This window comes from Dermacentor silvarum, chromosome 7 (assembly GCF_013339745.2).
Source record: "Dermacentor silvarum isolate Dsil-2018 chromosome 7, BIME_Dsil_1.4, whole genome shotgun sequence".
Lineage (NCBI taxonomy): Eukaryota > Metazoa > Arthropoda > Arachnida > Ixodida > Ixodidae > Dermacentor > Dermacentor silvarum.
This window is the reverse complement of record NC_051160.1, coordinates 53,864,835-53,890,486: the sequence shown is the minus strand read 5'-3', so window position 1 is coordinate 53,890,486 and position 25,652 is coordinate 53,864,835. Positions and strand designations below refer to the sequence as shown.

Genomic DNA, 25,652 nt, shown 5'->3' with positions numbered 1-25,652 from the left:
TTTTTTTTGTGTTCGCGATCGTGAACGCTAGCAACAAGAAACTATACGTAACGGGATCATATCAACGAGGTTCTACTGTATAATGTGCAGTAAGAGTTCACCCATGCTAGCTGCAAGCACACTGTAAAGCAGCATGTTTTTTTGTTTAATAGTTATTGCTATGCTTTGTGTACCTGTCTTGTTCGCACTGAGCTCTTTATTCAAAGGGCATCCGGTGCTATATACTAGATTGATCACTGAGGGATATCACTCTCTCTGAACATTTATTGGCTAAGCCAGTGCATAATGACAGTCACTCCAGTGAGGCGTTGCACCAGACTCCACTCAAGCAAAAGCGATAATCTCCCAAGCATGATCAAGCAAGAGAGTGCCCAGAGACAACTGACGATACTGTAATGAAAATGACATGTATGTTAACCTGTGGGGGCGCGACAAATCAAGAAAGTCCGACTCACCGCGAACGGATCGCGAGCGAATATGTTCACCGCATGCTACGACACGATCGTCTAGTCAGTCACGTGTACGGTCACGCAAACGGTGGCAAGTTCGAACGATCCGTGTTCGTCCATTCCGGTGTCAGGCTGCTAAGCCTTCTTGGGGCGATTCCGCGAAGCGGGTCGTCGCACGCGCGAAAGGTCCGCGCTGCCCGCAGCCCCCCCAAACCAAGAGGCGCCTTTGTCCTTTTCGCCCAAGTAACCACGCCGCTAGGTGGCGTTAGCGTGCAACACTAGCGCCATCTCTCGTAATACGCTGCCGCCGTAACGCCTATGCAGCGAAGCCGGATTACAGGAGAACATGTCATGCCAGGAAAACAACATCGGGGGATGCGTGAGAGGCGCGCATCCCCACAACCCCTTGCGTACATTAGATGAGCTGGGTTTGTCCACAAATTTCTCGTAATAACGAGCAATCGGCTCGTCAGTGCTGCTTTGCATTTTCTAGCAATGCCATAGATGGGCCTTGTTTTGTTTTGGTGCTTAGCCGTGCCTTTAGTAGACGGCAGCACACATTTCATGGGACAGCACAAACAGAAGCGAATTTATTCTTTCTGTGGAGGTAAAACATGTTGGCAAATGGAGTCGTTAAAAATAATTTGGCCATTCTTAGTCAGAATTGGGGATAATAGCGTGGCATGGTAGGGGTCAAGAGGATCAAATGAAAGAATCTATTACACATACAATGTTGTCAAAACAGTATGACCAACCAGCAGCTTGCACAACGTTTGTTTCTAAACGTTGTCTTTTCCATGCAAAGCAATGCCGCATCGTCATCGCAATCATGCACCCATGCCTCGTTACAGTTTCTTCATTGGAAAGAAAAATGCCTCCACTCGCACTTTTCTTGCAGATATATTGAGACCGCGTGCAGTTACAGTTTTTGTGTCCCAACCTCAGGCAAGCACAAAGGGTGGCCCTCAGATCTCATAATCTTCGCGCACAGCAGCACATTCCTCTTCCCGCCAGGACTGAGAGTCGAGAACAAGCAGCCTGGTGATAGCAGCTTACGGCCAATCTCATTCCACCCCCCACCCCGTTTTTGAACTAGCACTGCCCAATTTTGGATGAGAATTTTATGGGGTAAGAAATAAGAAGAAAGAAAGGGGGAAAAAAAAGTAAGGTGAGGGGGAATCATAGGGAACCGAATAAATAGTAAGGCTGCTCGAGTCCAAACCCCCAGGTCAAGGCTCGAAGGACCCCGCTAGCGAAGGCAGAGTGTAATCACTGGGCAACCACTTTGAGGCCTGGGTAGTGCAAGGATGTTTGAAGGCAACTATTTATGCAAAGTGGGCACACTATGTAAACTACATTCCGAAATGTTGCCAAACGTGACATAAGACAGGTACTTAGACTGTGAGGACTTGAATGAGTCACAATAGAATAGACCAAGCTAAACGACGACAACACATCGCAACAACAACAAAAAAGTACATAAGTAATAGGAGGTATCAAATTACTTTATGCCTTCCGTCACGCAGTCTCGGAAATTGCGGCCGTAAAATAATTCAGTATCCTATGTGCGAAGCACTCAAGCGCTTTGAAATCATGATGGCAGAGTATCAGACGCGGAGAAACAAGGCAGGACAGGACAATGTCAAAAGATGTGTCGAGAGTCGTACATCTGTTAACACAGAATGTGCTCTGGAAAATAGTGAATGCTTCTAGAAAGCTATTTGCTTTATGAAAGGAGTTGTGAATTTGACGGCATAGTTGTAGCGAGGATATTTAGCTAACGTTTGTTGTTTCATTGCATAATTCTGTAGAGAACAGACACGTTAACCAACTCATCTGTAGTGGTAGTAAAGGTGGACAGCATGCACGGCTCAAAATTGTTTCTTTTTTTTCTTTTCACAATTTTGCCGAGGTACGGTGGCACGTGGAAGTACGTAGTATGGCGGCATCGAACATGATTGCTTCTCCGTTGGAAATTTTTTAAACAAATTTTGGTCTGCCAAGTTGGAGGTACGGGTGCAGCCCTCGCACGAGTCTATACAGTAGTTGACGTTTCAGTGACAAAAACGAGTCCTGTAACTCCGTTGCATGAGAGCAAGCACCATTTGCATCGGCAGTGAAATTCTAACCTCCGACTACCAACCATGAAAGCAGACGAAAGAGCCAAAAAAATATATTGGCTTTAAAGATTACATCAGACCACCCAAAAAGCAGCACTACTCACTTCCAGAGAGAAGGTAGAGGCCGTTGGGGTCGATGGCCAGGCTCGTCACTGCATCCAAGTGGGCCACCATCGAGTGCACCATCTTGCCTGCATTCAAATCAGTGCAACCAGCTGACAAAGTTGCAACACAGGCGAATGTACAAACAGCATTTGGCAAACGAGGACACATGGCTTCCACTCTAACTGCAATGACTACAGCTTTACAGGAGACGCACTTGCCACTGACTGCGACAGTGCTTTCCTCATCTTTACATTATCTGAAGCGGTCAGCTGAACGTGTCAGAATTATGCAAAAGCGGCAATTTCCTAAAGCAGGAAAGCACACAGACAGCTTTTGAATCCAAATGCGACTTCGCAGATTATCCCAGGTGTCAAGAACATGAGCGCAGCTTGCTTTAAGTTCGCTTGTATTTACCGTAGCAAACCAGAAAACTTGAAAAAAACTCTGGAAAACACCTTGGTAACTATCAAACCTCTGCTGGTCTGCTGCATTTCAGGAATACACGTACCAGTGTTGTTGTCAAAGAAGCGAATGTGGCGATCCTCGTGTGCCGTCACCGTCATGGGCAGGGTCGGATGGCTCACCACACAGTTGATCTGTTTGCTGAGGGCACTCGCATCTGGGAGACACAGAACGGGCAGAGAGGAGGAAAGGATGTTGAGCTGGAAGATTCCTCAATGGCACCAAGACTAACAGACAAAACAGACTGCGAGCTTGCTTGTGCTATCTGAAACGAGGTGTGGTCTCGCCACATAACTCCACATAGAGCTTGAGCAAGAAGAATAAGGGGAATCGAAGCACCCTATTTTTTTGTTATTTACAACCACACGAAGCCAACAGACAATAGGTCAAGGCAAGCATAGAGCAAATTCACTGTCCTTTTAATTGAAATTAGGGATGTGCGAATATTGAAATATTCGATTTCTAATCGAATAGCGAAAGTTCGACTAATATGATTCGCGAATCGAATTGGTATCTTCGGTGAATGACCCGGCTGTGGTAAGTGCCATGACGCACGCAGCGTTCCCATTGCGCACAGTCTTTATCGACCGAACGACCGTTCAAAACGATTAATGCTACACGAACAGTGGGAACAAAAAAAGCAGTTCGTGTCGAAAAACACAAAAGCATGTGTGAAGATCGAGCTGATTAGCCACTGGAAGGCACACCGATCGTATCAAATACGCAAGCCGAAAGTTCACGCATGCAGATTCACGCAGTTCAGAGCTTTCTACCCACATGCGAACACAGACAAACTTGGCATGCATGCGCGCGGTAGCTACTGGCTGGTCGGAGCTTTCCTTGGGCACAGTGCTTCAGGTGCTGTGCCAAGCTCGTTATCAGTGCAAAGAGCACTGTCGGCCATATATTTCGAGGGTTTCAGAGCCGAAATGAGCCAAGTCTCGCAAAAGCAAAACTATTTGCGAAAGTTATTGCCCCAGAATCAAATCATCCGTGCCATCAAGCTTGTTTGAGATCAAGTTCTTTTCTTAAATGTCCGCACAACCATTTCATTTGGGGACAGTACCAGGCCACTAAGAGGCCCTTCCAACTTGCCCCGCATTTACAAACGGCCTCCCATTGGTGCCACCATCAACGAATCGTCGACTCATTGACATTGAGCCACCGAGCCACGGTGAAATTTCCCAGCTCCTTGGCCATCAAAATTACTTGTTGCTGTCATACCGAACCCTCTGCGCTACCACAACGCTGCGAATTAACGTAGTCGAAGCATGAAAGGCCGCAGGGCAATGCACCAGTCACAACCACAGCTAAAATGGCATTGATGCCGACAAAAAAAAAAAAAAAAAAAAAAAAAAAAAAAAAAAAGGTTTTGACTTCGGTCGACTTGTCTATGAATCAAATCGAGACATAAAGTACAGGTTGCCAACATAACGTTACAAACCGCGAAATTTAGAATATTAGTTTTAATATCGTCAATTTTGCCGTTATTCGAATGTAACGCGAGAGGGTCGAGTTCAAGCAACGAAAATAATGAAAAAAAGCTCACGTACAATCGAGTAAATGTGGTACCTTATGCATACAGTACGTAACTTGCAATAGTTGCTCTAAAGATGGAGAAGGACCACATAACTGCATACTGCTGGCTTCTTTTCTTTTATATATCGTCCGCGCTGCACATAACCAGTGTCGGTGCTCTCCTCCAGTGCTAAGCTGTAAAGCTACCACACGCAGGCCACCTGCCTTGCATTTTCTATATTACGTGGCAAACAAAAAAGTAGTCAAAGGGTGTCACAGTTTGCTCTGGCTTCTAGCCCTCTCACCTGGATTCTGGTCACTTTCGAGCCGCACCACCTGCTTGCCCGTCTCCAGATCCATGATGACAGAGCGTGATGTCGTGTACGCCACTGCCATCTGGCTGGTGTCGGACCGCACGAAGTCCACCGACGTTGGGATGCCATCGGCTGCACAAAGGATTGAAAAACCGTCTTATACTAAATGAAGATGCCGGTTCCCCAATCACGCACGCAATGTTCAATAGAACTTGTGGGGGCACTTGACTCTTGCATTCCCCGACATTTAGTCTTTCCCGCACTACTATCGTGTCTTCTGGCATATGGCTTACCTGCATGACGCACATGCGATGGCTGGAGCCAGTTTTGTAGTTAACAAAGCTATGACCTGAGGTGGCGTGAGTGTTCCTGCACTAATGCCACCTCATCGCATGGATAGTTAGGGCACACATCGGCACATGCAGGCCGACCACACACGTGTTGGTGTGCTTGGTGAAACTAAGCCAAGGAAAGCTTCCCATTCAGTTTTACAGTGTAGCATCAGCACGGGCGAACATGATCTCTCGTATATGCTTCGACTCGTGGGCAAAACGCCTCGCCAGGCAGCTTAAATAATGTAGTACTGGTTGAGTGAAGGTTTGCAATCATCTCTCGCAACTAATTATGTCAAAGCATTATTTTCAGGTGCGAGAAACTGCATCCACGCCAATAAACAGTCACCGCCCTTGGCGGTCCGGGACACACCCCCGAGACCAATGCCAGCTCCACACAAACTAATTTGCAGGGAAAATTTTCTGTCGTTCACTTTTCTAAAATCTGCGCGTGCAATTTCTCCCCTAATCGATTAGACACACCTAGTCTCAGAAGGTCGACAATGCACGAAATCACGGCTACTAAGAGGCATGGGAACAGGCGCCTGCGCATCGTCTGCTGTCTCCGAAGAGCAGCACTCCCACGATGTTTGCACTGTAGTCCACGACTCAAGGGGGGGAGGGGGGGTTACTCCGGCCCGCCCAAGCGACCGGGCGCACCCGCCGGGCAGCAAGGCTCCAGGGGGAGGGTAGGGAGGGGGGAGGCTATGTACTACACCGCGCGCTCCCGCCTGAGCGGCTGTATATTGAAAGTCATCTGCGGCGAGGGCAGAGTCCTTCCTCCCTGTGCTATGTTTTTGCGACTTAGTTCGCGCTGATGCGAGCAGCAGGACGAAGGTCAATTCGCTCGCTGCTGCTGCTGTTGCGCTTACTCACTACCGCGTTTTGACAGAGTTTCCGCGGTCATCGAGTTCATGTTTGCTTGTGCACGCGTGACGCCGTGCTTGTTAATGTAGTTCATATGCCCATATTTACAAGTTTATACGGCCGATAAAACTACTATCCTTACTTTGTATAGCTGTCCACTAGTTTGCTATCGCAATCGATGCTTCACCCGAAACATTTTTTTTTTTTTTTTGCCGTATGACAAATAAGGGTTGTGTTTTTCTTTCAATACGCAAGTCTGGTTACGAACGGGGAAAAATGAGATATTGGCTCCTTGAACTTCAGTGCTTTTCCATGATTGAGTGTCTTTCTCGCAATCACAAAATGATGACTTGGGGGCACTTAGGTTTTCAGCTAAGTTGTTTTGGAACAAGGTAGAATAGGCATTGTAGATGCTGAAATGTGGGGTTTCCTAAAAATTGTAAAATCATAAAACTGATTCAGTCATGAATTATGATAAATTGTTACTAAAAAAAATGTCGCAGTTTCACCCGAAAGGCGAAGCATCAATTGCGATAGCAAATTGCGAGAGCTATACGGAGTAAGGATAGTAGTTTTATCAGCTGTACAAACTTGGACATGCAGCAGCACCAGCAACGCGCAGAACTGTTGTCGACGCCGTCGGCGTTTTGCCCGCGTTCGCTCAAAACGCGTGCGACCTTGGTGACTGTTGCCGGTGCCTCTGGGGGTGGCTCGGAGGTTTTCGGCGAGATCAGGACGGGACACTGGTCGAGCAGTGTCGGAAGTATTTACCACCTTCTCGCCTCAACGTTTTTATATAAATACGCATTTGGTGCCACAGCTAAACGTCGCCTCTCCTCCCTCCCTCCCGTCCCCCCACGGCCTTTCGCGCTACTGAAGAAGTTGCGTTTGCTCTGCGTATACAGTGATAGTAAAGGAGGAAAGGGACGGTTAATTCTACAGCCCTTCAGGGAGCACGGCGCAGAACACGCGTTTGCTCTTCGCCGTGCATTCGCTACCCGTGAAAGCGCGCGTCCCTCAGCATACGGCGCGCTGCGATCATTTCATCGCCGTTGACGTAATACGGACCCTCACGGCAACGGCGACGCCGATGGCAGAAATCCGCTTTGAGTGTCCATATAATTGCCATAGCAATAAAAATAGCAGTAGCACCAGCTTACCTGGGTCTGGGGCGGTGTAGGTGTGAAGCAGGGGCACCTTGCTGTGTGGGGACCAGAGCCGTACTGTGCCATCACCCGAACACGACAGGAGCTGCAGCTTGGTCGCATGCATTGACAGTCCCCACACTGCGTCCGTGTGTCCCCACAGGGTCCCCGACAAGACACCCGGCTCTGCACAACAGAGGGAAAAGGGAAGAAGTCTTCTCAACAAGCAGCTCAGTGACTGCTGCCAAAACATGACAGACATTGTATAGGCAGTGTCCATTGTACGGCTTATAAATGATCTAGTAGCTGACAAAGTGTGCAGGTTACTTTTGGTTGCAACATAAAAAAAGGTTGTCGAGAAACACGGAAACAGTTTCCATGCAGCAACTCCCACACTAATGCCCAAAAACTGCCATGACTCGAGCAACCGTGAATGCAAGCCAGCAATGCAGAGGGCTCTGTCTGTGAAGTGAGACGGCTAGCCCTAGGATGCCACAGCCATGTCGTGGTTGAAGCCATACAAAGAGACCTGGGCTGGTCGAACTTCAAAGCACAAAAAGTGCAGAGCAAGCTCGCAAATGAGGGCCGCCTTTGTTTAATGGGGGATGCGATACGGGCACCCTGTGCCGATATGGGCACGGCGTGACATTACAACCGCAAGGCAGACAAGAGCCTTCTTCAACTTTCTGCATGCCAACTTTCTGCGTAGCCTTCATAGGGCCACTGTGATATACATGCACACGCATTCCCTCCTCCTTGTAACCATAACTAACCACTACTAAGATCCCCTTGTACAATACATTGCATATTGACTTCAACTGTTTTTAGAAATTCACTCGGAAGTGATGATACAAAATATTCATTCTGGTTATGAAGAATGGGGCATGTGTAACCATAAAGGAGTGGTTTATTCATATTACTGTCATCTGCTTTCGAGAAATCTGACACTAAATTGATCTATACCTCTGTGTCGTCCCAGACAGCCGCAAATAAGCTTGAGGTGTTTCGAAATCACTGGGATTGCGTAAAAATACCAACACAGCAGCAACATGGCAATGTACAACACGTAGTTCCATCTTCATGTCGGCATTTAAGCAATGAAATGCAGTTTTTACCATAGCAAAGATGACGAGATGATGGAGATAGTGGAAACATGGAGATGCAGCATTTGGAATCTAACCGTGGTATTTAAATTAAAAAATTGTTTTTTCAAGTTCACAACATAACAGTAAACAATAAAAATCACCTTGAAGAGCGATTATGTCCCGTAGTTGTGTTCGGGTCTCAGGAGAATATATATTGTCTGCTTACCCTCATCCTCTTACACCTAGTGTCCATATGTTAAGCTGCTCTCTGAAGAAAAAAAAAAGTTTATAAAGTCGACCAATGAAATCGATCAAATTATCCTGTGGGCCGAATTAAACAAGGTGAAAAAAAAAAACGCCAAAACACAGCTGATTCATTTGGGAGTATTTGCTCGAGATTGACACACCTCCGAATCAAACACGCACCAACTTTCTATGTGTCTAAAGGACAAAAGTAACATACAAATGACTTAACGCTGCTTATCAAAGTAGAAGTATAATGCACACCCAGTTATGTGGAATGGTGGCCGTTTTTGTTTTTTTTAAAGTCAGCTTCATAGCAATACAGCCATGTTATGTGGTAAAGCGCACAAATGCTGCAAAGGCAGTTATGGTTTTGTAACCAATTGCACCGCACAGGCAAATTTTTCGGCGCAATTTCCTTGGAAAGCAAAAGGTGCCTGTTAGAATCTGGTAAATGCCGTAATCAGGCATTGTGAGCTACCGTTATTGCTTGAAAATCTTCCTAGGGCAAGCCGAAAATAGATGTAAGGGGTCGTCAGTGGGGTTGCCATATGGGTCAGGTGCGCGAGTGCGAACTGGTCAAGTTCAAATTATCCGGTGAAAGCCAGTCCAAGACCGAACTAATAAACGTTTCTACCCATATAAATGCATGGGCACCGACCAGGACCTTGAGTCAGGATTGAATTAACCAGAACATTGAATTACCCGAGTCAAATTAATGCAAGTCTACTGTAATACACACATACTGAAGTGCATGCACTGAAATAGAGCTGTTATTTACATCATTAAATACAACCACAGCCAGCATCCTTTCCAGCTCAAACTCGCCATGACTTCTACATTTAGGACTCAACAATTTGTGATAAGCAAAAAAGCTCAGCTCTTTGTCACAACAAACGGGTTAAAAATCTCGACTTGACCCTGTTCAATGCCACATTTAGTATTCACAAAAAAAAAAAACGCCCTCCAAAGCAGCTCACTGAGTTGCCGCCAAAGTGCAGATGAACTCAAAAGAACACATTTTTAAAAGCACTACGAGGGCATTCTCAACAAGGCCAATCAAGTAAACGTATTTGCCATCTTTCTCATGTGGCTACTGAAAGGCTCCGGCAGCACATTACACTAATAATATCGGCATGAATCTGTCAAAATATTTTCACCCAACTGAATGATGTGCACATCTAATTCAATACTGCTAGACGAAAATGCCAGGCAGTTGTAACTTCACAAGTTGAAAGTCCTTGTTTGTGCCTATAAATACCAGCACGGGCAGAAATGATCCAGCCCTCATGGCCAATGAGCTAATCCTGCAACTGACACAATGCTGCGGACAGTAAATGCTACCACAGTCTCTGGGTCAATCTGCTGTCCATTTAAACCTACCCTAGTCATGCTAAAAGATAGCCTGCCCATTTTCGAAAGCTTGAAAAGTGGCAAGCATTCAATGACTCCTGACTGAATGCAGAGGTTCTTGGTGCTCTTTGCAAGACTTTTAAAAAGATTCACAATTATGACCAATGCACCGAAAGATGAGGAGAAAAGGTCAAAGATGAGCAGTGTCTTCTAACAAATGCAAGCAGCGAGTTTGCAAAATAGAAACAATTTACAAGCGCACCGCTGGAGGTTACTGCACACGCACTTCTTTTCTACGTGGAGAGCAGAAAACACACAAACATGCGCGTACAGACACAAAACACTGCAACGAAACGAAGGAATATTGTACAACACAGCTCTATTTCTATTCTGAATGCATTGCTAGAACTGGCATTAAAAACAAACAATTGCTTCTTTCGTTTTCATTTTGTCTCTGTATTCTCTTGCAAGAGAAAGAAACATGTACTGTATTTATATGAATCTAAGCCGCCCTCGATTCTAAGCCAACCTCTGAAAATTCAAAGGTCAGAAAACTAAAAAAAAAAAAAAACTGTCCTCAAATGCAAGTCGACTGAGATAAACGGTAAACAGCCCACAAAAGGAAAAATAGCATTCACTACCAGTATCCGGCGCAAACCACGAAATTGTACCAGCTCACTCGCTGTCGTCGGTAGGCTCATCGTTTTCACCGTGGTCGCTGGGCTCTTTGTCACTGTCTTCTTCCTACAGTGCACTATCTTCAGTGCCGTCAAGTGCACTCGAAATGTAGCACTTTCTAAATGCACGTCTAATCGGTGTTCTGGGAAGCTGGATGTGCTGCTTTCGTTAGCGTCCAACACTGGTCTTGTCCACGCCAAAGTCTCCATCGGCTTGGAGGTTAGACTGCTGCTCTGCCACCATCACAGCTTTTCGCTTGAATGCAGCATCGTAGAGGAACCACTTGCTCGTTGCCACTATGCTGACGTCTGGCCATTCGCGAACATTGGAAAAAAAAAAAAAAAAAAAGAAAAGACAGCCTGCCTGCCTGCACGCCCGCACAGCCAGCACTCAAAGCCGTCAAAATGACGTCCTTTCGCCTGTGCCTCAGTGGACTGCCATTGCTGCAATGATGTCTTTTTGCAGTGGCACTAGCGAAGTGCCATTTTTTCCATTTTAACGGCTCCTAACAAAACCTTCAAATCTAAGCCAACCCTGAAGTTTCATAATGATGTTTTTTCCCCCCCCCAAACTGTATCAGCTTAGATTCGATAAAAACGGTACTTGATCCTCTCCTTGCGTCTCGTGGAGAAATAAAGCGAAACAAAAACGAGCAAGGAGGCCAAAAATGGCAAATCAATAGGGCAGAAAGGGAACCGAGAACCCACCAAAGGAATCGTAGGGGTCGATGGTCGAGCTGGGCACATTCCAACAGCGGATAGTGTGGTCCAGGCCGCCACTGAAGCACTGCTCTCCTGTCGCACCCATCGCCAGGCACAGCACAGGGCCCCTGCACGGACAGGCAAGGCAAGTTAAGAGACTCCAAGAGGAAAGGAGGGAAAGGGGAGGGGGGGAGGGTCAATGTTGCAAACTGGCTGCTGTGCGCATAGTTTCACAGTTTAGAAGAATATTAAGCTGTGCTGGTGAATTACACTTCTCAAACAACAGACATATCAGTTTCATCAGAAGCCGAGTCTTGGCAAGCCAGGAAAGAAAACGAACTGCATTGAACGAGAAACACGCATGTTCATTTCGGGACTAGGTTTTACGACTAAGTTGTCTGTCCTGTATCCTGAAGAATCACGAAAAAGAAGAAAGAAACTGTCCACTCACGAATGCGCCCGGAATGTGTAGACTGGTTCCACGTCTAGGGCTGCCGTCCTGCAAAGAAAAAGACCAGGTTGTGTTCCTGCTTTCGGAGGTCGACCCAAACAATCTCTGGGGATAGAGGAAACAAGGGCAAGAGATGCACTTGCATCACTGCCAAAATGCTTACGCGCTGTTTGCCAGCAATGGCAAACAGCCATTGCTGATATGACAGACACGACAGAGCAGGCTGAAAACACCACAGTAGAAGAAGCTCAATCAAAATGCACGTGCACTTAAAATGCACACGGAACGTTCACTACAGTTGCACATGCACAACCGTTATAGTGAACTGATAAAAGCTTGAAACCCATACACAGCTGGGAAATACCAAGCGAGCTTAACGAGATTTGCACGACCTCTTGGTAAAATTACGCAAGGGATGGGGGATATATGCGCGTCCATTTGTCGCTACTTCTGAAGGCATGCTGAGGAGCTTCTGGATTCATCAAAGCTTTTTTTTTTTCTAGAGAAAAAGCACAATACTGACATCCGATGCCATTTCAGAAAATTTAGGGTTGCTTTCCCCCTTTTCACATTTCAACCATTGACTCAACACTGCGAGAGGTACTAGTTTGAAGCAATTTTTTTTTTTTTTTAGTATTAAGGAAAACGCATATCTAGATGCAGCTAAGAAAATGAAAATTCCAGCAAGTCATCATCATCATCACGGAACAGCTGCATAAAAAAACACGAAATGACCTTAAAAGAAAAACAAGACAATCGTAAACAAGGCTCCCATAGGGAAGTCTAAATGTTTTTTAATCCTTTATTTTTATAGTCATTGCCCGCATTATTTGCACAACTGAGCCATGATCATTCCCTATCAGATGAGCTTTCATCGAACACTATACTTCATGATCACCATCATAACTCAGTCACTTTTCGCCACTACCTGGCCCTAAACAGTTCGTTATAAACTTAATAAAAAAGTTACCAACAATAAGCAGTGGAATGCACCACCGCAGGGCTACTCACTTTTTGGCAGGCACTGTCTTCTGCAGGTTCCAAAGTTTTAACGTGTGGTCCTCTGAAGCTGTGATGAGCACCGATTCGACAGGATGGAACGCCAACGCGCGCACACCGTCAAAGTGGCTGCAGCAGAAGACGGGACATTGCAGAGCCGTGAAAGAGAAAAAAAGAAGATACAGCGAGAAACCGTCAGACAAGGACTTGCAGCTCTCACCAGAGCACAATGAGGAATGGAATTTTGCTTACAGGAGGACCGCTCGGATGCCAACACTGGTCAACACAGAACAAAACGACAAAGCACGTCACATGGCCAATCAAGCATCCATTACTCGTTCTCTCTTGTCACCTTTGTCATTTACAGATCACGTCACAGAAACCAGCAACGAGGCTTACCACACCACAGCTACAAACCTTAACAGTTACAAAATACTATGGCCAAAACATAACAAAGAAATACTGAAAATTGCTTTGTTACGGAAGATGTTAACTGTTCATTAAAAACTACCGTATTTATTCGATTATAAGGCGGTCATAATTATAAAGTGAGGGTGCAATTGGGGGGACCCAAGAAACTAAACTTGATTATGCACACCAATATAGTCATTATAGCCAATATAGTCAATATACAGAGTAGCCGACGGATAATCAAGATTCGGCTGGGATCACCTGAAGTACTGAATTACTAACACAGCCAAAATGAAAAATGGCAACCATGAAATAGAAGGGGGAGGGGGAAAGGGAGCTTCAACATACTAAGTGCAAATTATACGCGACTTTTGCCTTTGGGTGTGGCTTCATGGCAGCACGCATTTTTCCTTACAGTGTGGCTTCACGGCACCATGGCGCACGCTGCCGTAAAGCCACACGGTAAGGCGAAATTTGCGCTACCATGAAGCCACACTTAAAGGCAAAAGTCGCGTCTAAGGGGGAGGGCGACTCTGAAGCTAAAAATTCTGGGACGAAACCTCGCCTTACATTCGAATAAATACAGTAATTGGAGAGTTTATAATGTAGGAACACCATCGACAGACACTCTGCTTTGCAATTGCAGTAAGAATGATCTGCCCCACAGACAAACAGAACTGTTCATGACGTTTGTTTATATATAAACAAAAAAAAACATTTACTTAAGTTCTTCCAATCCTTTTCCTCTCACTTAAAGTGACAAACCCAGTTTCACAGACACAGATGAAACCAGAATCAGGTCTGTAGGCCAGTTACAAGGCTACAAGTTCTGCCAGCTTGGTTCCTTGCCTTGATCTGGATCAGCCTGAACTGCAACTTCACAGCAGAATGTTGCTGTGCAATTCACCGTAAATAGTGCAATGAAAATGGAATGAACAGATATATTGCCTAGCATTACTTTTCTGTTCATCCCATCCTTTTTGCACCATTAGCAGTGAAGTGAAAGAATCGCCCAACCATCAATTCCTCTGTTCATGCGTAACTCTCCCACTACATAAAACTCAAGCAGTATCTAGTTACAACTCTGAATAATAGAAATTTCATGATGAAGCACACAGTGTAATGTTAATTCCATGAATACACACTGCCTTTCTTACATCTGAATTCTTCCTTTCTTTTCTAAATGGCCTCTCTCAGTCAAGATTTAAAGATATCCGGAGTCTGAAGAGAAAAGTTTTCAAAGTTAAGAGTGACAGATGCTTAGCCCCCGATGGAGCCTCCACATTGCTGAAATTTTGCTGTAGTTCTTTAAATATACATAAAAGGAATGAGGAGAGAGGCAGTGGAGGGATTAGGGACAACGCACGCAATGATCAGCAAAAGCAAAAAAAAAAATAATAATAAACTGACCTCCTGAGAGTGTACTTCGCATTCCACGTTTTCCTGAAGGACTCCTTTGTGGCTGAAATCTGCAAATAAAGAAAGTTGTTAACTTGCGGACACTGGATGGATTCCTTCATCCAATCAGATGACGTACTTCCATGCCACCAAAGCTAGAACATGGGCTAGAGGACTTGTAATGATTCACAGTGAGGCCAAAAGCGTAATTAGCAGGTGCCATGAAACTACACCAACAAATGCAGAAACTAATAGTAAAAGCTCGAAGATACGAATCTCACGGGGTCACGAAAAATATTCGTATTAGCCGAAATTCGTATCATCGAAACACAATTAAAACTACTATCGAATCTCGATAATTCGAACTCGAAGGGGCCCGAAAATTTGTTCGAATTAAAAGGATGTATTTTTGAAGTATTCGTGCACCATAGCACGATGCACGAACGGTGCGAGTCGTGAAATATCGCGGCGCGCAAGCGCATAGCAAGTGCGGGCCACAAAACTGCCCACGCCGGCTAACGGTCGCTTCCCGATAACGACAGAAAACGAAGCTTCAGGGAGCGAGCGGGCGGCGCCGGCACACGGGTGCGCGCGGAGACCATCGAAGGTGAGGGAGGAGGGCGCGCCAGGGAAGCGGATTTGGCCGCATCAACTCCGCTGCTTCGGTGGTTCCCCTCGCCCTCCCTCTCAACTCCCTCGTAGCTCTCTCACCTTCGACTCCGTGCGCGCCCGCCGCCGTGCTGGCGCCAGCTTATATTAGCCGCCCACTTAAGTTTCGTTTTCTGCCGTTATCGGGAAGCGAGCGTTTGCGGGCGTGGCAGCTTCGTTGGCCCGACTGTGCCTCCGCCGCTGCTTCCCTCTGCGCTGCTGCCGCAGCGTGCAAGGTCAACATGTGACTAGAAAATAGAGGAGAAGGGTTCACTGCCATTTTATCCGCGTGGCTGAGACGTCGGCACTAGTGTGTGCTAGAATACGGTTGTCTAGAACACTCTAGTCGGCACGTACACGCTTGCTCTGGCGCGATGCAGAAACGGCGACCTTGCAATTTGAGAGAGGGGAAAATTTCCGCCGCGGGTTCTTTTTTTTTTTTTTTCCCCATTCCTTCGCGCGCGGCATTGAGGGGTCTCTCCAGAGCTTTTGCTCTACGGCGGTGTCGGAGCAATGCCGGTCGGAGGCGCCGCCGCGTTATTTGGCGCGCTGCTAAGAGCATTAGAGAGTTTTAGAATAGGGGCCCCAAACGTTTTGGGGCCCCAAAGAAATAGCGTCGACACCACTGCGCATGCGCGAGAGGCTAACTGCGTTTGGGTTTTGCGTTGGGCACGCTATTTCACCGATTTAGCGGGAGCCCCAAAAGCAGCCCCAAAAGTTTTGCGTCAACAAACATGGCGGCACCCATCGAAGCGGCGGCTCTCCGAGTACCAAACTCGGCTTGATTCGTGGTAACGCGTGAAGTTAGTAAGCTAGGAGAAGTGACTGCGGTTATCGCTTTCTCTCAACTAACGTGCGTAATGAAGATTGATTCATTAGACGCCGCTGATTCTGAATTCGATTGTCGATTTCATGGCTCGTAGGCCTAACGTGGATTAGCTTGGCTGGTGAAGGCACGTCAAGTTGGTTACTCAAAATTAGGCGCAATAAATCGCTTGCTGCTAATAGAATAACACCTTAATTGCAATTAAACGCAAAACCACGAAAGTCAAAATTACTCTTCCTATCATAAAATGGTATAGTTTATTTTAATATTTATAATAGCTTTTCTTTGACACCGTAGTGGCGCTGCAAGCGCAAGACGGTATTCGCAAACGCAAAGCCCTATTCTAAAACTCATCGCTCTTGCATGCCCCAACGCTAACACCTGCAAAGCTCTTTGGGGCCCCAAACTTTTGGTGCCCCTATTCTAAAACTCTCTATTGTCGGTGCGCGGTATGTTCGAAATAAGCGTGTTCGAATTAACGAGATTCGACTGTAGCTAAATTAAAGAATCAGAGGTGAACTCACTGAGGCACATGTACGTAAAAAGCATTTATTTCTTGAAGCGCCACCGCTTCAAACTCTTCGCGCCCAGTCGCGGAGTCCGCGCTGTCCGGCGCCGCGCCTCCGCACCAAAAGAGGAGAGAAAGCGCGTGACTGCGCGCTGTTCTCTTTTTCGCGGCCGTCGATGGGGCGGCGTTTATTCGTATCAACCGACGCAGGCTGAGAATCGATTCGTAACAACCGTTCTCTAGCACGTTGCAAAGTAATGGGGCTCGGCCGGGACCACAGAAAAATTCGCATCATCCGGAAATTCGTATTAGCCGTGATCGTATCATCGAGCTTTTACTGTACTATAATGTTCCCCAATAGCAACCCACAAGACGAAATGTAAAGAATACCTTACATTGCACTGCATTGAGTGAAGTTCAAACTACTTACGGAGATGTGAAAAATCGAAGTTGAACACAAAAACTGGGTTTCGTCACAAGACGTTCTGGCCTAGAACTGTGACAAAGTGAAACTCCCCAATGCCCAATATTTCTGGGACACAGAATTTTAGCACAGGGATGCAAAATCACAATCTGCACTTTTTTTTTCCTCTTGTTCCTTTTCTCTACTGCCCTGCAATTAGTGGTGCACCGACAAAGAGCAAGGGGGGGGGGGGGGTGTTAACCCCCTCCCCTCCCGTTAAAACCCATTATGACTTCTCGCCAAAATATCACAACCTTCCCAGAGAGAAATTTTGGGTGCACTAATGCTGCAACTCATGCAGGTCATCCTGTTTTTACTTTCATCCAAGCAAAAGTGTTAACCCTGCTCAAAACATTTGCATGCTAAATTTTTCAGCCCCAAAATGGCAAAACACAACCGACGTGGTAAGGAGTCACACCAGGATCATGTACTTATTGTATGCTTCTGCAGCATGACATCAGCATGTGAATTTATTTATTTATTTATTTATTTATTTATTTATTTATTTATTTATTTATTTATTTATTTATTTATTTATTTATTTATTCCCTCATTTGAGCCACTGGTGAACTTCAGCTGTAGGTACAGCAACCTAAATAACGTGAACAGGCTTTAAAACTTAAAATTGCCTGACAACGCAGCCACTTTCGGGTGCCCCCAACCAGAATTTCCCTTTAGCCAGGCATACAAGATTTTAAATAGTGGACCCACTACACAATTATCGACAGTCCGCCTTAATTCGGTCACAAAAGGGGATATGGGCTGCGCTTTAGCACGGTGGTACCAATAAGTGGATGCCAACTTCTTTTTGCAAGTCTTCCTCCCCCACCTTACAGATTTCCAAGCGACTCAATTTGATTATTCAGCCGAGATGTTCCTCATGGGGAAAAAAAAAGAGAGAGAGAACACTCACATCGTAGCTGGACTCGGCCTCGTTGTTGACTGTAAGGCCTGCCAGCTCACCCAGGCCCAATGCTGCATCAATGTTGTCCTCGTCCACACCCGGGGTCCCCATTAGTGGCCTCCGAGGCCCTGCATTGCGAGAGAGCAGAAGCGCCTTCAAGGCACACCGCAACGAAATTGCCCTTTGGCTAAATTGCTCATAAATGAGTAGTAATATATATAACACCGAAGCAAGCTTTGCAAGCTGCAGAACTAGTCACTGTGCAACTAATGCACAGTTATTGATGGTTAGCATACATGAAGGCCCGGTACGTCACGTGGCCCAAAATTTTTTTTGCAGTCAGCTTTTCAGGATAACAACAGGGCCATCTTGACAGTGCAGTTTACTGCAGAGCGAACACAGACGCGTAAGTAAGAACAAGTGGATTCTACTGACTAGTCTGCATACATTTGGCTCTGACAGACCGCAGCATGGTATTCAACGGGCTAGTTGGTTCGCAATTTCCAAGTGAGCTCAACCAGCTGAACTGCGGATGAAGGCGAGAAGGAAGACGAGGATCAGCAGTATCCTTTGCCCCGCCTTCCTTCTGTATTCTGCTTACAGTTCAGCTGTCAAACCTGCTTATGAATGCAGGCATGCCCGTGCAATGCATTTAACACTGCTTGCTCCAGCAACTGCCGTTGGAGTCATTTGCACACGTGTTCCATTTATCAGTGGGCCGTACTGCATGTTCTGAAAACCTAGACAGATGTTTAAGATCAGAGCTCTCCATCAAAGAAACCAAGCACATTAGAAATACGATGTCCTTTCAATCAAGAAAGCTTCTGTTTGTTTCAAACACCGAAGCAAACAATGGGCCTGAAACCTTGCACTGCTTGTGACATCGCCAGAATGCCCCATTTAACGCATACATATCCAGTTTTTTTTTTATGCAAGAAAACTTGCAAGGAAACTCTTCAACCAGAGCTTAAAAACAAAGCACAGTGCCAAGGATATAGCGGCATCCTAACGTGTCAAAGTTGCTTCAAAATATTTTGTTGTTGTTGATGAGGTCGTGATGCTTGTAGCTCTCTGCAAGTTATGTGGCGCTAGCTGCAAATATGCTGCTTTAAAAAATGGCACCTGACCCTATGCCTTCCTTGTGCCATGTTTCTTCCCAATGGAAGGAAAAATTCAAAGCCCACCAACACGCTGCCATTAGCCACCCCCACCACGGGCAGCCGTCCCAACCCAGACAGACCTACCCACATCGTCAGCCTCTTCCAAAAAGGCGGTGTAACTGGCGAGGCGCGAAGCGATGGGCTGCCGACCCAACTGGCCGTTGAGGACAACGTCACCCGACGACGGCATACCAAAGGTCGCGGACGGAGGGGAGGTGGAAGGGTTCTGTGAGGCCGACGTCGGGGACGAGGACGACGGGACCGCAGGGGGCGGGGCCGAGGGGGACGAAAAGGCCGGGATGCGAGGTGGCGAGCTGGTCGCGAAGGAAAAGGCAGGGTTGCCCCCCGGCCCGCCCTCCTCGGCAGAAGCGGCGGCCATGGCGGCGGCAGAGCCAGGCGTTGACAGCGAAGCCAGCATCGCTTGCAAGGCAGACCGCTTGGGTCCTAGGGTGGCAGTGGCAACCAGGGAAAGGAGTGCGAGGAGGAGGGTGGGAGAGAGAAAAACATGCAAGAAGCACGAGGTCATGCATGCTCTCTCTCTCTCTCTCTTGCAAAACTATCGCGAGCGAAAAGAAAATGGGCATACCAAAAGAAAAGAGAAGCATTCAAATATACCATGCAGTGCACTCTAAACAATCAACTGCCCTGGCCATCACACACACTTGCACCTGGTGAAGAGAGCATGCAGGTTCTGCCACAAGAGAGCAAACAGCCGAGATGGGCAGTCCTTCTTTCTGGGGTTTTACGTGCCGAAACCAGGTCTGATTATGAGGCACGGCGTAGTGGAGGGCTCCGGATTAATTTTGACCACCTGGGGTTCTTTAACGTCTGCCTTGCCAGCTAGGAACGCCTGGCAGCTTGTGTGGCACTCGAACCTGCCCTCTCCATGCTTATAGTGGAGAAGGACAAATGGTCAAACGCCTTCCCTCTCAATTGCATGTCTCTTGCGGCAGAACGTTTTTCTCTTTAAACTAACCGTATAACAGAAAAAAAAAAGGGGCAGACATGAGCCCTTTTCAGACTAACTAAATGTTCTACACCGATAATGCAATGCCGACAAATGTGCAGCAATCTCATGGCACGTGCCAAGTGGGACCATCTTGGTACACTCGTCAAAGTCCAACATGCTGGCAAACACTCCTTGCGGCTGGCAGAATGCAAATGCTATTCGGCAGGCATGGCGGGCACAGGGGGGGTCGCCAAAACCACAAGTGACCTACACCCCAGTGCAATCGACAAGCCGCACCGATCCCATTATTAGCAATTACAATGCAGCCTTTGTCAAAACAAACAAAACCACTTTATGCATGACTGTAGCCAATTACTGGACGTGCAGTTGGCCTCCCACTGCAATTGCTCTGCTCGAAATCTCTAGAGAAGCAGTCAAACTCCCATTCTCACACCACAGAGCTTCTCGAGACCCAAGAGTTTTTCGACTGCAGCATGACAAAAGCGATCATCCGTGCTCCCAGTGGCTTCGATTCTTTTGACAAAGTCTCACTAGACACAGCAGCATGCAACTAAAGCATATGTGCAAGTGTGCTCCCTATTTGTAAACCATAAGCAACTTTGATGGTGCAAAATCAAGAGGCACTGGTGACTACAATCTGCATAGCACAGCCCAAGTGATGAGCAATGAAAAAAACGAATGCAGCACAGCGACGCAACATGCAGCGATGGCTAGTGCAATCTTCCTAAAGGTTCTAAGTGCCACTTTCTACCAATAGCAGCAGCTCATGCAACGCTGAATGGTCGGTATACTTTTCGAATAGCTTTCAAATAATGAACAGCCATTTTCACAACTAATATAAAATGATGTTTACATCCTTGCCCTCATGTGAAAACGTTAGCAAGTTTCGGTCATTACATTGCACATTATGAATCGTTTATTAAAAGCCCATTGGGAGCATTAGTAACAAATAAGCAGTTTGTTTGCACACATGAGACTCTTCAGAGAGTGCGAATGATTGCCGTACTATAGCCGGTAAAGTATGGCTCCCCGAGTGGCGTTGGCTGCTCTATGCCTATTGACTACACCCACAGGGGTGAAATTTGTTGTACTATTCCTCCAATTTTATGTTTGATTGCGCACAATCAACGTTTTCAAGCATTAAAAAATTATTCATATTCACGAATAGCGACTATAAAATTCGTAATTTGAAAGTTTCAAGTATTCATACACCCATACACATTTCTGCTATTCACTACTTTTGCCACTTCAGCCATTTCCTGCTTCTGCTACTTCCTGTACTGTTTCCACAACATGCCTATACCCCTGACAAGTGCAAACAATGCCAAGGCAAGCTTCTGTGTCAGCTCTCAATCCAAATGGGAAACATCAGCATTCAGCAACTGTGCATCGTAAGTGTCACTAAAGCAATTTGGAATGCACGCACTCGTTACCGATCGAATGCCGATCTTGGAGCACGAGCAACTATCAATTCTAGAAATTGCAACTACTGATCTCGCTTTATCCGCGCTTTATCAGAGGTCAAGTTGGGTAATAAATGCAATTCCAGGAACATGACGAGAGCTTGTTTACCTTGGCATAGTTTGGAGATCATTTCGCAAAATGCAAGTGCATCGGTCTACAGTGCATATGTTTAAGCATCACAGAATGTTATCAATAGGCGAGGCAGTCAGCAAGGAGGCAAGAGTGTGCACATGCAAAGCAGCATTCCTTTGATGTGGTCCAGGGAGATGGCAGGGTTGAAGAGGAAAGAATGAAGATGATGCACAGGGACGAAACGAGACATACATTTTGGAAGAAACTCTACATTCCAGAACTTCTACTGCCTTGCGTCACACCTTGAGATGTTGAGAACTTGCCAGCACAACAGAAGCTGTGCCAACACCTTTTTCACACATAACATTGTCGCAATGCCTAAAATACCGTGACATGATACATGTCCTCAATGTCACCTATGACACAAAGCAAACTGTGTGTGATGAAATCACTAAGCTCAATAAAGTCACACCAATAAAAGGCTGACATTCCAGAAATCAGCTTCTACAAAAGCAGTTGCCTGGGAAGCATGGAAACAACACTAACAAACTTTTCCTCCACAAGCCACTGGTAGCAACATCATAATATACTACTATGATGATATAACAGCCATCAATTGGGTGTTATCAGCCATGGATGAGGACTTTTTTTTTTTTTCTCTCCCATTCAAACGTTATGGTGAGCTGTTAAATTTAATAAAAAAAAAAAAAAAACGAAACCGCCACTGACAGCTGTTTCTGCAGCTGGTGTACAGGGACAATCACAGAGGCAGCTAGAGAATCTCTCGGAAAGGAACGATATGCAAGTTGCAGACAAGGATGTAAATATATCCCTCAGAGAAAAGAAGAAAGCACTGTAAGGAGCCAGCACAATTACGACAGATGAGATTGCTAAGACTGCCGACAATGACGGGCAACACAACCAGCAGCAGACGAATGAAAGCCACCACCATCGAATTTGCAGCACACTGTGCCACAGGTAAAGAGTCGTCAGAACGTGGAAGTGCACAGTGGGGAAAAAAAAAAAAGATGAGAGAGGGTTTTGACAGAGGTTATGGAACGGACAGCCGATGACGCCGACAGCGACGCACAGCTGAGAAGCCCGAACTTACTCTGCGACGAGACAGGGGCAGCAACACCCTTGCGCCCTCGGCGCTCTCGTCGGTACTCCTCGACCAGCTGGTTAATGAGCTGCGGGTCAGCACCCCACCGCTGCGCCATTTCTTCCTCATCTTCCTCCTCCTCCTCTTCGTCCACAGCACAACCGTCTGGAGGCACCCCACTCATCAGGGCCAGCATAGAGTACACACGCACGCAACGCCCACGCGCCCCCACCGCACCAGCCCCAATGCCGGGCTGGCTTTAAGAAAAGTTTGTTTAGGACTAGACGTTTAGAGCAGCAATTTGTGAAGCGCCATGACAAGGCAACAGACAAGAAACACGCAGGAAGTCCACGTCCTGTGTGCACATTGTCTTCTATTTCTTTATGGCACTACATACGGCGAGCGAGCGTGTCCCGCAGGGCACAGGCGGGGAAAATTATTGCAAACACCAGAGTACGAGACACCCAAGCCCATCTTGTTATCCTGTTCAGCCTATTTCCTTAAATATGCACCCCGTTTTCTCACAGTCTTTCCTTCCATTCCAAGTTGCGTACTCGCACATCCATATTGCAGGAATTTTTTCTTAAACCGACAAGGGCACAGTCCTTCCAACTATAATAGGCATCACAGACTATTAAAATCATTGTTTAGGTCCATTCCGGCTTGTTGCAGAAGGGCGGCAATGTCAGACTACAGTCTGTGGAAAACTGCTCTCGGGCATTGTGCTTACATTCCATGTTGACACTTTCATCACTGCCCCATCTGCTGCAGTACCAGACAGCAGTTACCTAACGTGCAATCCCCATGAACAATCACATAAAGATGCTTTTGCGTGGCTGGGCCCTGTACTATATTGCAAAAGTCATCCTAATAGCGCACTTGTAGGGAGCTTCAACTCACCCCTATGCTAAATAGGGCAGGTGCTGATGACCCCAACAATCAAAGTCGTCTGTATACCCATAGTTTTGCTTTACCTTACGGACAAGACACAAAGCATATACCCATCCCAATTCACTTCTGCTGCATATGTCTGGACAATTGAGTGGAGTGTACAATGCAAATCCCCTGCAACACCTCTTTTCTTTCTCTGTTCTCAGAATAGTTATGAGCTTGCCCTTATTAGTTCTGCTTGCTCACATTAAAGGAGAACATGAAGCACTATTTCACAAAGGATAATCAGATGCAAATTGCCTCACTGAAACCAGAATACAGCAAATATTACAAAATTAACTAAATCTTGACTCCATGATCCTCCAGCAACAGGTACCCAGTGTCTATGAATGTGCACGCATGCGCACATGCATAGCACACAGACAGACAGAGAGAGAGGGAGCCCAACCCCATCCTGAAATTTTGAGCACACTCAAACCCACCTTCAGCTTCGCCTTGTGCACTTTGCCTCAAGCCTCAAACCTCGACATTAGTGGCACATCTTGCTGTTCTGCCTCTGTTGGGCGATGGCAACTAAACCCTCGTACAAGTAATTATTTGCTGACAAACACAACCAAATCATGCGTCTTCATTCTTTGAAATTTGGAAACCTGGTGGCAAAAAAATACCCGTAAGCAGCAGAAATGCAATTTCAGTTACCACTTCTTGCCTGTGCATAGTCTATACACATACTGGCTGCGTTTAACTGATGAGAAGAGCTTTAGCCATGCTGCTTGCTACAATATTGCAGTTTTCTTTTTCTCACTTTCAAGAGGAAAACTGCACTCAACGTCATTAGAACATGGCTTTTCCTTTTCACATGCAGAGCTCACGCATCTCACCCTACTTGCAACACTGTGCTAACAGGCCTCAGCACAATGAAACCAGGTCACGCTACTCTGTTATATGGTGCTGCCACCTATGATCAATGCTAACCAAAAAAAAAAAAGGTGGGCATTACTGACTAGTCCAAAAGAGCAATGTGCATAACTGCAGAGATGATACGAGCTCATTCAAAGCGAGGAAGGGTTTGAGGATCCGATGCAAAAGCGGAGCAGCAAGCCAGCTCACCCCACTCGGAACCGTCGCCCTGATTGCGGCCGCCTTCCCGACCGCCTTCGCCAGAGTCTGGCCCCAGGAAGTCAAACTCCGTTAGCACGTTTTCCGTGTCGGCTTCCCCTAGCTCGTCCCCAGATCCTAGAACCTGCAAAGAAAGATGGCAGCTGGTTTAGCGCCAATCACCCTTCCCAGAACAAGCTCGGACATCTCTCGTGAAAAGTATAAAATGACAAATCCACAGCAGGTGCCAACTGTAGCAATTGTCTCTCCGTTCCATCCTTACCACAATTTGCCACTGGCTTCGATCTCGGTGAAAATGCATGTCATCATGCAGCTTTCACCTAGATCGACCAATGAGCACAAACATTGGCATACAGCCATTTTGAACTGTCACATATAAACCAAGAAAAATAAAAACTAGATGACGGACACTGCACTCCTCCTTGAGGCAAAGCAAGCTACTTGCTTGAGAGAAGTACTGCCGAGTCTGAATTGCATGCCAGCCTCATATGAATTCTGTGCCTCGTATGAAATTTTTCAGTGCTCATGAGGGTTTCAACGGGAATTCAGGGCGCGGGAACCTTTCCCAAGCGTATCACCCCTGAGGGAAGCCGTACGCCAAGCCGGGGTACGCTTGTGCCCATTTAAACCAGTGGCTGTCCGGCAGCAGTGGGAATCGAACCCACAACCTCCCGCAGCCGAGGCGGGCGCTCTACCACTAGGCCATGGCTCGCACATTGGCCAGAATGACCAGAATTCTTGCCAGAGTGCACTAAGACTATCCCTTGGGTGACTGCCCCTCCAAGCCACTTGGGCTTGGAGGCAACAGACGCGATGATGAAAGAGACGCTCCTGTTTCATGCATTGAGAGAGTCCTGTCCACGACAATGCACAAATTCAAGAAGATTTGCACTC

The 25,652-nt window shown here is 46.5% G+C and overlaps 3 protein-coding genes across 18 annotated transcripts in view; 1 reads left to right on the top strand and 2 right to left on the bottom strand.

Annotated features, from left to right (window-relative positions):
• Positions 1-25,652, bottom strand: part of LOC119458861 (striatin-3-like) — a 243,855-nt gene that overhangs the window by 5,852 nt on the left and 212,351 nt on the right. For 3 of the 13 annotated variants that reach the window (XM_049670681.1, XM_049670689.1, XM_049670693.1), the window contains 9 exons: positions 17,990-18,108; positions 14,644-14,702; positions 12,835-12,951; positions 11,824-11,871; positions 11,379-11,500; positions 7,328-7,498; positions 4,960-5,100; positions 3,183-3,293; positions 2,674-2,760 (listed from right to left, as the gene is read on the bottom strand). In XM_049670681.1, the coding sequence (XP_049526638.1) occupies positions 2,674-2,760; positions 3,183-3,293; positions 4,960-5,100; positions 7,328-7,498; positions 11,379-11,500; positions 11,824-11,871; positions 12,835-12,951; positions 14,644-14,702; positions 17,990-18,108 (975 nt within the window). Of the gene's footprint in view, positions 1-2,673; positions 2,761-3,182; positions 3,294-4,959; positions 5,101-7,327; positions 7,499-11,378; positions 11,501-11,823; positions 11,872-12,834; positions 12,952-14,643; positions 14,703-17,989; positions 18,109-19,224; positions 19,585-22,757; positions 22,914-24,749; positions 24,883-25,652 lie in introns of all 13 variants that reach the window. The other 10 variants (XM_049670683.1, XM_049670686.1, XM_049670684.1 and 7 more) reach the window with 7 other exon arrangements.
• LOC119458038 (rRNA-processing protein FCF1 homolog) overlaps positions 1-25,652 on the top strand; it is a 151,436-nt gene that overhangs the window by 22,944 nt on the left and 102,840 nt on the right. The window lies entirely within an intron of this gene.
• LOC119458037 (retinoblastoma-like protein 1) overlaps positions 1-25,652 on the bottom strand; it is a 171,554-nt gene that overhangs the window by 54,160 nt on the left and 91,742 nt on the right. The window lies entirely within an intron of this gene.